Here is a 12,545-nt window from a genome sequence, read left to right as displayed (position 1 = left end):
ATCAGTTTTCTGCAAGAAAGCTTCCTCCTCTGAATCATCTGGACACGATATAGCCACCTGTTAGAAACTCCAAAGTGAACCACTAAATGTTAATGGACAAGAGGCTTACAGGAAACGCTACGTTAGCTAAATTAGTTTAACATTTAAACCTATTTTCTGCACATTCCAGCACATGAAATAAAATATTTTTTGTTTTTACACTCACTCTTTCAAATAGATGCAAGTAAAACACAGCAGAAAATAAATAAAGTCAAAGACTCAGCGGTCCTGTTGCTCTATTTTCACCTGTATAGCAGGAGTGACGTAGGCGGAGGTGTGCTCTGGTGCAGGTGTGCCGCAGCGGTCAGTTGAAGAATCCACGAGTTTCTCTGTGAATTTCCCATTACATCGTTGCGCACTCGGAGCTTGTTTGGGGGGGGGGGTTCGGTGTAAAAAGAAGTTTTCTTCCCACGCACAACGGACACTAATGTTTTTGTCACTTTTTATGAAATCAAACTCAAAGTAAGGTCAGTACTTCCACGCTTTAAACGCTGCACGCTCATACTCTCTCCTACACTCGATATATGATCCATTGTTGATCTGCACACAGCTGTTGTCATGAACGACGCACTCGCTTACGTCACTGTCATGAGACATTCTTGCAAAAAAAATCACGGTTTTAGTAACGCAGTGTTCCTATGACAAAGTAACGGTAATCTAATTACCGTTTTTGCAATAGTAATCCCTTACTTTACTCGTTACTTGAAAAAAGTAATCAGATTACAGTGACACGTTACAAGTAACGCGTTACTGCCCATCTCTGGTGACATCGATCATACACAACTTGAAAAGAGTAGGTGGAGTGGACGAGGGTTGCAAAGCAACTTGCAGATGTGCAGAACTGTAGGCAGGCTTAAAAAATGGGAGATTTTTATTATTGTTGTTATTGTTATTATTAGTCCAAAAACACCAGACATAAATCTTTACTGTTTTTTATGATTTAATTATACTCTGGTTTTTCTAGTGTATCTTTTAGAAATGGGGTGCTAAAAAGGAGGTGAAAGACAGAAGTTCTGTCAGAGTCCAATAAGTCCTTAAAAGACAAATTTGTACCCATTAGCAATGACTCTACTAGTAGACTAGTAAGTCTTTCCTGTAAGAAAAAAAAAGACATAAAACTGATATTTTATCTGCAAAAAATATTTTCTTGTTTTACGTGTTAAGGTTTATTCACTCCTTCATATTAAGGACTATCTTAAGAGCGTCCTTTAGATGAATTACAGCCAAATTTTAGTATAATGTCAGAAACATAAAGTGAACAGGAGACTGGTAATTGATTCTGTCCACTCAGAACATATTTGCTGCCATCAATTATCAATATACGTCACTTGTAATAGACATCTTACCTTCATGCTGTTTAACAAAAAATAAGTTAACTAAAATCATAATGAGTGGTAAGATAAGATAAGATAAGATAAGATAAGATAAGATAAGATACTTTTATTAGTCCCACAAGTGGGAAATTTCAGATCAGATAATTTAAGATAAAAATTATAACGATTTTTTCTGCTATTACTAAACAGTTTGGATAAATCGTAATGTTTTACCAGCGAGTTGGTTTAATAATAGCAATAATCTTGAAAAGCAGTGATTTACCTGCAGTGAAGGTAAATATACATATTATTTTCCACTATGATTAATAACATTTGCTTGCGAATGAAATATTTTAATTCTATCAACAAAACCGGAGCTTCAACCAGTGCTGATTTTACTGACCCTTTAGTTCATTCATGTTTTCTAACAGGATACATATTTCAGCATAAAATCTCACTTTATTGATATGAATGCAATATTGTCATACATAGACAGTCAAAAACACAAGAATAAATTATTTGAAAAGGCTGAAATCTGTTCGCTGTTTCTGCAGCTTCTCCCACACATGGCAGTGTCACTGCTCTGTGTGGAGCTATAGCAGATCTGTTCAGTATTATAAAAAAAGGCAGGACACTAGCCAGAGAAAAACACATCTCAGTCTGTATGCTCTGAATTCTCTGGTATTTACTGTGTAAAGAGCTGAGAAAAATTATTAATGGAATGACAAAACAGATGAAAACATACTATTTGGAAGAGTACATTTCTGCCTTTATATGACAAAATTGAAATGTACAGTAAGAAAATGTTCTTAATAATTATAATTTTGGATCATGATGGAAATTCTCTTTCTGGAGCGGCAAAACTGCAATGGTAATTCATAAATAGCATGTGCTCTATGCTTTTTCTGCAAATGTGCATTAAATCTAGATTCTTTCCAATAGCCTGCAGGCGGCCATGCCTCTGAGTTGCTGAAAGAAGTATGACTGTATAGACATTGATTTATGACCCAAGTAAAAACGTTCCAAATGAATGCAAGTATTCTTTATTTTAAATTTGCGTTCCCATATAGAGTAAAATGGGCGTTAGGTTGTGTTAGGTTTGAGATACCCTTTGAGTGAGTTTGTCAAATCTTCAGTTATATCACCATCTCAAACGGTACCAAGCAGTCCACAAAGCATTTGGTAAAATCATGGTGCCTGTGTCAAGTATTACGCATGCACATATGTGATATGTTTGCTGACAAAGCCAGTGGAAAGAAACTATAGTTCACAATTTTCCAGCAGTTTCAATGTAAGACGATATGTCAATAAATAAAAAAAAGAAGAAGGAGATGGTGCTGTTCTAAGAGGTTTATGAAAGTAGCTTATTATTAACTAGAGTAAAATGACATGAACAGTCGGTCAGGGTGTTTGTTGCTAGTTAGTTGCAACTTAGACTGTCTTTGCAGTTGTTATATAGATATTTTAGTGAAGGAAAATGGCGTGAATATCCAGGCCCGTGCAACATATTACGATCTTAATTTCCATTCAAAGATGTCTCTGACTGATTTCTTTCACTTATTCAAGTTTCATCTCCCTGTGGTGAATTAGCAAGTGTTTGCTCCCTACTGGCTGTCACCCAGTAACAGCCAGTAACCTCCAGTAGTCGAGGAATAGACAGCTGTGGTGGTGGGGTGTGTCACTAACCAGCAGTGTTGGGGAGTAACGGAATACATGTACCGCCATTACGTATTTAAAATACAAAATATGAGTAATTGTATTCCGTTACAGTTACCATTTAAAAAGGTGGTATTTAGAATACAGTTACTTTGTTGAAATAAATGGATTACACTGCGGTACTTTCCTGTTTCATATTGTCACGGGTTGTTTGGGTTTGTTTGACAGCTATGTTCTGTTGTTCCAGGCGGCAGCGCGCTCTCTCTCTGCGACTGTGTGCCTCCTGGGTGAGAGAGAGCCCGACATGAACCCGCCGTATTAGTCAGAGGTCCCTTTACTACAGTTCGGAGTCGCGGACCTTCGGTAATAGTAATAAATCACACAGCAATAGTACATTCACGTAGTTGTAAAAAGCATGATAATATATTAAGTAATCCAAAGTATTTAGAATACGTTACTGTCATTAAGTAACGTAACGGAATACGTTACAGAATACATTTGGGGGAATGTATTCTGTAATCTGTAGTGGAATACATTTTAAAAGTAACCTTCCCAACGCTGCTAACCAGTGTGAGTGATACACTTATATAGGCCACTTTACAAAAACATTTTTTTACATGTGTGTTATAGTCGGATTAATTTAATTGTAGCATAAGTTACCCAAATCTGACTATTGAACTCCTTTAAATAGCTCAACTTTTAGATGCGTTTCCAGATGGAACAAGGCATGTAGTTTTCCATTCCCTTCTTCTACTGGAGTTGGGATTGGGTGAAATAATTTAGGTTGGGTATTGACAGGAGGAAGCTCCCCCAGTGCTTTATTGGCTCACTACATAAATGAGAAAAAAATAACCAACTAACACAGCAGAAATGGAAGAGCTGGTTAGTAACTTAATGTTTTATTGAAATGTGCCAATTTCTGTTTGATATCAAGTCAACTGACAAACATTTAATTAAATTACTAGTGGATGTTTTCAGGCTGCTAATATGCCAGAAAGCTTAATTAAATCAAATGATCCTGAGGCTGTTCAAACACATAAAACAGTTCTAATCTCTGTTTTAAACACATATCAAAGTTATAACATCACTACAGGGGTGGGTACAAATTCAGTTCACTCAACTTCCTCTTGTCCCATAATAACCATCAGCCTAGCACCACCAGCTTTGTTAAGGCAAACTTAAAAAATGTGTGCATTTCACTTTGCCTCCTGATCATTTAGCTCCAAGCAGACATCCTGTCTCATCTTTTATAATGCAAACAGCTGGCTGCTTGCAGTACAGCAGTACAAAAAAATACATTGTCAAAAAACAAAACAAAAACAAAAAGTCATAAAAAATGTATATATCAAATAAAAATTATTGAATCAATGCAAGTAATAGCAGGTACAGGACCAAGGACAAATTTTATAATAGAAATCGTATCATTGTCCTTGTGTTGCCATAAATTCCACTGTAAATGCGCTATTGTGGAGTCTTTTGCAACTGCTTTGCTTTAAAAGGTTTTTGTGGAGCTAGATGAGCTCATCTGTATTGTCCTTCTGCCTGCACGGGTGTCCTTTGCTGCTGCGCTCCTTTCAGCATAACTTACAGAGAACCATTCAAACTGCAAGAGGAGGCTATACATTGGTCTCAAGGCCATTCATATCTATAGTGCAGTGTTCTTTGCTCTTCTTCAGATGTCTCGGAGGAATTGGAGGTTTCTTCCTGTCTGAAAGCGGCCGAACGCCCTCCTCCAGTTGTATGAGTTGAGCCACTTCAGGAGGGATGAACTGGTGTTTGACCCCTAAAGGAGGGGGTCGGCAGTTGCCATTGTTGGTGTGGCAGTTCATCACAGGAGGGGTGCTCATTGCTGTTTTGGTCTCACAGATCAAAGGTACCTGTAGATTGGATAATATATGGGACTACTTGAAAAAATCTGGAGTGCTCAGAAGGTTCTCTTTGTTAAGGAAACCAAAGGTTGAAAAGGAAAAATGATCCAAGGCTATTGAAGTGCCACTTCTTGTGGTTGTAATACATTTTAGTTTTTAACAAATACATTTTTCCAATGGCAAAAATAAATAATGAAATTATTAGATTATTTTTTTCCCATTATTTAAATGTTCATCAATTGTGTGCAATTTTTTTTTTTTTAGCTCAGTCTCCAAAATCTTTGTATGTTGTGTAAAACGTGCACAAAAGATTTGGAAGCCATTTAAACCCCAATTACCTTCAATAGAAGTATTTTTGAATTATTGTATCAGTTTTCTAAACCACTTGTCAAACTCAGGGTGACTGAAGCTGTGATAGGATGAGAGGCGGGGCGCGTCCTGCACAGAGCATCAGTCAGTCAACTAACATCAACAACAACTAACAAATCAGATTTCATTATTAGTCACTGCAGTTTTGTACTGTTCAATTACAACCCCAATGAAAAAAATAAAAATGTTGAGGCACACAACGATGTGTGCTGCTGGTAAAGTTTCTGGGCTGCCTTTCCTCATAACAGCCACCCCTCAAGATTCTCTCCATATAAAGCAATGCAATATCAGGGACTCTAACATCCAGTCCTTTTACTGAATTCCACATGCTTTCAACTGGTGAAAGGCATGGAGTGTCTGGACGGGAGGATATATTGCTCTAAGACCTTTACATACCTTTCAGCATTGATGGTGCCTTTCCAGATGCTTTCACATCTGGAAAGGCACCATCAGAATTGGCTATTCTGATCATGTTCACATGCGCCTTCATCTTTGCATGATACAGCTTTAACCTACATTTGTGAATGGCATGTTGAATTGTGTTTAGAGAGTGATTTCTGGAAGTGTTCCTAAGCCTATGTAGTATTAATCATGTCTGTTTTTAATGAAGTGCTGCCCCAGGTCCTGAAAATCATAGTCATCCACTACTCATTTTCAGACCTGTCCCCAGATTCTGAATATTCTGACTTTGAATATTAGATTTTTATTATGTGCTGCAGATGATGAGATATTCTCACATTTCTACATGCATTATTTTGCAGATTAGGGAGCCTCTGCCCTTCTTTACTTCTGAGAAACTCTCTAAGATTCTCTCTTTATACCCAATGGCACTGATCAGTTGCCAGTTAACCCAATTAGATGCAAAATGTTCCTCCAGCTGTTTCTTTTTAGTGCTGCTCACTTTTCTCAGCTTAAAGGTTTATGGGAATCTTGTGAATCATTTCATTCTGTCTTATTTGCATTTTATACACCATGTCAACGTTTTGGAACTGGGGTTGTAATTGCTGTCTAAAGGATTGCAAATGATTTGATGAAAGTAGGGAGGGGCTAAACCTAAAATTATAGTAAATACACACTTAAATCTTCAGTTTCTTCTAAATGCCTACTACTTAGCCAAATCTCTAAAAATGCGTGAAACAGAACTAATAACGTTTTCAGCCCCAAGAAGCAAACTATGGGCTCAATCACCCCAATTACCCAAGTCCTTTGAAACATATTGTCATTAAAACTCACCCCATCTCCCTCTTTCATGAAGTCTTTTCTGCAGATGTGTGCCATGATGCCTGTGGCCAAAGCATCCCCCATTACATTGACCATGGTGCGAAATCTGTCTCTGTAAAAGAAGAAGACATTTAAGACACTTTTTATTTGGACCGATAGAAATCGAGTCAGTAGAGCTGTTGTCGGTTTGGATCTTTAATACATTTTAGAAGTGATATGCAACTTACAATGCCCAGTCTACTGCAATGATGAGAGTGATGTCGTCAGTTGGCAGACCAACAGATGTTAGCACTATCACCATGGTGACCAGCCCAGCTTGTGGTATTCCTGCTGCACCTATGCTGGCTGCAGTAGCAGTGATGCTGTTGGAGAGATGGGAGGTGAAGTTAATTAAAGTAAAAAAGCTGATGACAAATATAAAGTGGACGACTTCTTCTGCTGAAACAGTACACGTGTGACAGAAAATATGGCAAAGCAGAACAGCTCTACTTTAAAAACTGCTTCTTTGTCCAAATAAACCCCTAAAGTGACAAAGAATGCTTTCAATTTGCATTTATGCCAACCAGACTCCCTGAGTAACCCAGAGGGTTAGTGTTAGAGAAGAGGAAGCTAGACAAAGGGTGAGACGGAGTCAGATCATCCACTGTGGAGACCCCTGAAGGGAGCAGCTGAAAGAAGATGTTTCTGTGACAGAGGTATTGGTCCATGACATCAACTGTTGTGGAATTTTAACTTCAAATATAGTCCTGATATTCTCACATACTTTTACTGATTGTTTTCCCCCCCATATGTGGTGGTTCTAATTCATTTTTCCATCTATTTTTGTTCATCAGGATTTGTTGTGTTTAGTTCATTTTTGTGCTGAATGCAAATACTTTAAAGTAAATTAAAGACTCTTCTTGCCTAATTTGTTTTGTGGATTATATCTCAAGGTGAGCCTGGCCCCAAAAGTACACAATAATGTTAATAATGTCTCTAAGGCAACTGTCTAATTGGGAAGCCTCTTATCTGGTGTAAAATGTTGGCACATCGGATATCTGGTGCAGCTCCAGAGTTTGACGAAGAGATGATCCCACAACTCACTACACCACAGTCTGGGGTGAAATGATGAAATGGGAGTTAGGGTCAGAAACTCAACCATGATATCACGGGAATATACTGGTTTATTGAGGCCACGTGGCTCTTCAGTGATAAGTGATAAGCTGTCATGTTTATACTACATCTATAAAAGCGTACTCTGGCTAATGACAGCCTTCCTTTGTCCTCCGCTTGTCAATTTTTCTAATTTTATGGAAAAACTGGTTCTCATGCAGAGATTTACAAAGTTTTCAGTTTTCACATGTTAGTTCCTTCTACCACAGATCTGAGCAGAGGAGGCAATGAGACAACACAAGGAGCGAGGAGTCAAGGAAACAGGCATTTGGAGCCTCATTTTAAAGCAATGAAAACCAATTAAACATGATGTATTATACACCTGCGTCATAAATAATTTTATTATAGCCCATATATAGGTGTACACAGGGGTAACAGTGCCCATGGCATTTTTTATTTTTTTCTTTACAGCCACTTTTAATTATTTTCACAACATTACACAATGTGAAAGAGTTGAAGGTAAAGACACTTCAGCAAAAGATACATCTGTGCATCCTTGGTTATAGTTCCTACAGAAGCCTCTTCTCTCCTCTGTCCTCCATATGTTTTAGAAGTGTAGAAATTAGAGGAATGAGAGAAGCTCAAAGATTCCTTAAACAGGAAGAAAGCATCTGCAGGGCCAGCCTCTTACACTAATACTGAATTTGAGAAAAGTTCTACTTTTCTTTGCTTTTTCTAAAGAATCTCAGAAAGACAGTATCCTCCATCAGCATTTTGTCAACCAGACCATGGGAGCCTGTAGTTCTCTGTAGTACTTGTTTCTTATCACCAGCAGAGTCCACAGGGAAATGAGACACTTGACTGAGAAAATGTATTAGAGTGTTGGTTTACTTCATCTCATTTATTATATTTATTATCTCAAGGAATGCCAGCAAGCCATTTATTTGTTATTTTTATTTATTTCCGTCTGTTATAAGCCCTTGTTTGTTTTCTGTGATTTATTTTTCCACATCTGTCTTCCAGCAAGCTCCTCTGCATGTTCAGCACCAGTAGATGTTGTTTCCCACACAGAAATAGTGTTTATAAGTAGTGGTTAAAGGGAAACTTATTTTATCTACTTCTTCTTTTTTTGTTTTAATCTTGAAGGCATCAGTATGCTTCAATAGATTTGTTGGTAGAAGTCTACATTTCCCTTATAAAGCTCCAAAACCAACTATCCAACAGCAATGTTCACTGTGAGCATCATTTTACACATAGTAGTCTGATATGACAGACAATTAAAACTACATGTGTGGCTACTGAGCTTAGTTTTTAGCCCATAGTTTGATGTGGTTGATGAATTACGCTGGAACAATCTATTTAAAAAGTCCCTTCAGAAGTTGCAGCCTCTCACTTCGGCGAAGCCTGAGGTCTGGCTGTCATTCACACCAGCAGGCACAATAATACATTCATCAGCGTATTCTTTCTCGAGCTTGAGTCTCTGTGATGATCAGCATGATGAGCCATTCTTTTACGTGCATCCATTGCTGTGCTTGAGCAGCTCTCTGCTGCAACAGTGAATCACTGGGATGGGCTTTCAAACATTTTTTCAGCTTCAACACAAAAACATAAAGCAGCATTATAAACAGATTTCAGCTGCTGACAACTGTCTAAAATTGAAACTCTTCAACTTGAATTTTATTTTGTGAAAGGAAAATAAGTCCCTGAGAGACAAATCTGATGAACAGGGTGTTGTGGTGATGAGCATTGTGTTGATGTGGCAAAAAACCCCACTCCTGCATCTTCAGTGTGTTGTGTGATACGTAAAACACGATTTTACGTATCACAGTTCAGGTGGTTTGTAGCGAATGTTTTTCCTCAGAAAACGCAGGATGGTACACTAAATCTCCTCACCACCTCCTGAACAAATTCGTGGTGCACTGCAAGATAAATACCTTCTGTTTTGGACACTGCAAGCCCTTCAATTGAAACCTGCTGTTCGGTCATTAAGCCTGACACCGAGGTCTAATCACCAGAGATGATCCTTGACATGAAAGGTGGTTAAGTTTGACACAGAAGGTGATGCTTGCTCTGAGTTAGTGCAGCCCTCTGATCAGAACAGGACTTCCAGCGTGATTAATGTAAAGCATATGAATGACTAAAAATATTCAATGATACTTACATGGCTTTGTCAAAATAAATAAAGTCAATTAAAATTACATTTAAAAAAGGTTTACTGACCTGATGGTGATGATCTGACCGAAGTCCAGCTCATAATTATTAACTTGTGCAATGAATATTGCTGCAACAGCCTCATAGAGAGCGGTGCCGTCCATATTGATGGTTGCACCCACGGGTAGCACGAAACGGATGATGCGACGGTCAATGTGGTTGTTCTCTAAGAGGCACTTGAAGGTTATAGGCAAAGTGGCTGAGCTGAGGAAAACGAAGAAAAAGACAGAGAGGACAGCTAATAAAAAAAATAAATATGAAGCCTCCTAATTTCTCTCAGGTATGCATGCAAACAAACACAATCTGTTCATTCATGCTGACTAAGAATAATAATGCTTTGCATGACAGCATGCAGCAGATGCTTTTTACTAATCTGAGTCTAGCAAACACATGCATGCGTGATGAAGCCAATCTGACCCCAAAGACCTCAGAAGAACTCCGTCTTTGTCAGTCTGCGTATGCAACAAGGAATGATTTGTTTAAAACTGAATAGAAAATAGAATAGAAAACATTAATAGACCATAGCAGTGCTTTTGGAGAGGTTTAACCAGTTTATGTCAAATCACATATTGTTGAGGTGCATTTTCTAAAGTATACTGTTGTGTTTTTCACTTTAGAGCTTCCCTACCTACAACTTGTTTTCATTCGTTTACACACGAGATACAAATGAAGGCAGTCACAGATCTACCACAGCAAACACAATGTCTGCCAAATACATGCAAAAACACTGACATGGTCATCTAAATTAAAACTAAAGCCTGTTTTTGTTATAGAATATGATCTGTCAGCATGCACACATGATACACAAGCATCAGTGGAGTCTGTTTAAAGACACGTGGAATGCTCTTTTACTTTTCCCTCTCTTCCCACACACCAGATGTTTTCTGATCAGCCAACAGCCCTTTGAGATTTTTCACAGTAAAGGTTCCAGTAAAAAGGAAGAAAAGAATAAGTGTTGTTAAGACTCGGGGATGTTTTATTTTGACTCACATATGAGATGATAAAATGAGTTACTGATGTTTTCCTTTTGTAACGCATTCATTCTCTCTATAATAAGTTTCTTTACCTGGAGGAGGTTGCCAGTGCAATGAGCAGGGCTTGCAGGATTCCCCGTATGTAAACAATGGGACTCTTTTTGGTGATGAAGAAGTACATAGCAGGCAGGATAAACAAGCCGTGCAGCACCAAACCAAACACCACAGTGATGGCATAGAAACCGAGCTTCTTCCCCATGGCTGAGGGATCACTCATTTCCAGGATCTTTCCAGCCACCAGGAAAACAATACCAAATGGAAAATACCTGAGGAGATGAAGACAATCAAGTGTCAAAATGACAGTTATAAGTCTTAGATTTTATGAGATGGTGGGAGAAAAGAAGCCATACACAGAGTTTTACACTAAGAAACACCAATGTCCTTTTAAAAAAAATAATTAGATTAGGGGCATGTGAACATATGCGTGCAGTCTGTCCAACCATCAGTCAGCTGAATGACAACCAGACAAGAAATCTAGACAAGAAGGAGCTAGTTAGTTTTAGCAATTGAGCTTTAAAAGTAAGAGTGACAGGATTGTCTAAGACTAAATCCTTTATTTTTTCTTTCTCTGAAAAAACTATTAAATTACAATATACCTGCATACACATAACATAATATACTAGGATAAATGACCAGATTATAATGGTGGAATTAATCCTACTTAATGTGTAGATATTAGATTGACACATTTTTAATATTTATTAATGTGCATATACAGTCCCGATCAAAAGTATAAGACCACTTGAAAAATGGCAAAAAATTATATTTTGCATGGTTCGATCTTAACAAGGTTCCAAATATAGCATAGAGCTTTAACATGCAACAAGAAGGAATGGGAGTGAGACAAAACATTTTTTGAGTATTCAATTCATTGAAAAGAATGCTTAAACTGAAACAGTTTAACAGCTGTTTAACAGCTGATCAAAAGTTTAGTACCACATGCCTTTACAAGCCCAAATCTATGCAAAAATTTGGATTCATTGTCATTTTCTGTCAGGTAGTCACACTGTCATGACATTCTGATGTTGAACTAACAGAGTTGAGCATAAGCAGAGTTTCTCACACACAGACAGTCATTTCGAATTTTTTAAATGATTCTGGAAGACCCGCCAAAATTTATCCAGCACTGAGCCGGAGGATCCAATTGGCTGTCCATCAAGACACTGGACGATCCTTGACCCAAATTAAGGCCATTATTGGTTCTGACTGCAGCCCCATAGCCATCAGAGGGCATCTGAGACTGAAGGGCTTTAAAAACGGCTTTAAATGCTTCGTCTCCTTGAATGCCACAGAACTGACCGTTTGGATTTTGCAAGAGAGCTCCAATCATGGGACATTGAAAGGTGGAAGAAAGTTTTATTCTCTGATGAGAAAAAAATGTAACCTTAATGGTTCTGATGGTTTCCAACGTTACTTGCATGACAAGCAGATCCCACCTGAGATGTTTTCTACGTGCGAGTTTTTTCATTGAAATTATGTTATTTTCACTCTAGTTCTGTTGTTTTCATTCAAATTTGGTTGATTTCTTTCAACTTCTGGTGTTTTCATTCAAATTCCATTCTCTTCATTCTAATCCTGTTTTTTCATTCAAATGTTGTTGTTTCAATTCTAGTTCAGTTCTTTTCATTCTAATTCTGTTGTTTTCATTCAAATTTCTGTTTTCATTCAAATTCCGTTCTTGTTATTCTAATTCTGTTAATTTAGTTCAAAATCCGTTGTTGTCATTCTAATTCTTTTCTTTT

General features: G+C 37.8%; 1 protein-coding gene and 1 long non-coding RNA gene across 2 annotated transcripts in view; one reads left to right on the top strand and one right to left on the bottom strand.

Moving 5' to 3' along the window:
- Positions 1-385: 385 nt before the first annotated feature.
- On the top strand, positions 386-4,758 carry LOC308393659. Its single transcript, XR_013971021.1, has 3 exons — positions 386-506; positions 3,256-3,371; positions 4,685-4,758. It is a non-coding gene; the product is annotated as an uncharacterized lncRNA (long non-coding RNA).
- The window catches only part of slc1a7b (solute carrier family 1 member 7b), a 50,459-nt gene continuing 41,365 nt past the window's right edge, over positions 3,452-12,545 (bottom strand). Inside the window, exons 7-11 of the mRNA XM_080877612.1 lie at positions 10,836-11,069; positions 9,779-9,973; positions 6,694-6,828; positions 6,479-6,578; positions 3,452-4,885 (exon numbers count right to left, since the gene is read on the bottom strand). Of these exons, the coding sequence (XP_080733738.1) occupies positions 4,625-4,885; positions 6,479-6,578; positions 6,694-6,828; positions 9,779-9,973; positions 10,836-11,069 (925 nt within the window). The 3' untranslated portion in view covers positions 3,452-4,624. The remainder of the gene's footprint in view (positions 4,886-6,478; positions 6,579-6,693; positions 6,829-9,778; positions 9,974-10,835; positions 11,070-12,545) is intronic.

This window comes from Rhamphochromis sp. 'chilingali' (genome assembly GCF_963969265.1).
Source record: "Rhamphochromis sp. 'chilingali' genome assembly, chromosome: 3".
Lineage (NCBI taxonomy): Eukaryota > Metazoa > Chordata > Actinopteri > Cichliformes > Cichlidae > Rhamphochromis > Rhamphochromis sp. 'chilingali'.
The sequence above is the reverse complement of the archived record's forward strand: the minus strand, read 5'-3'. Positions and strand labels throughout refer to the sequence as shown.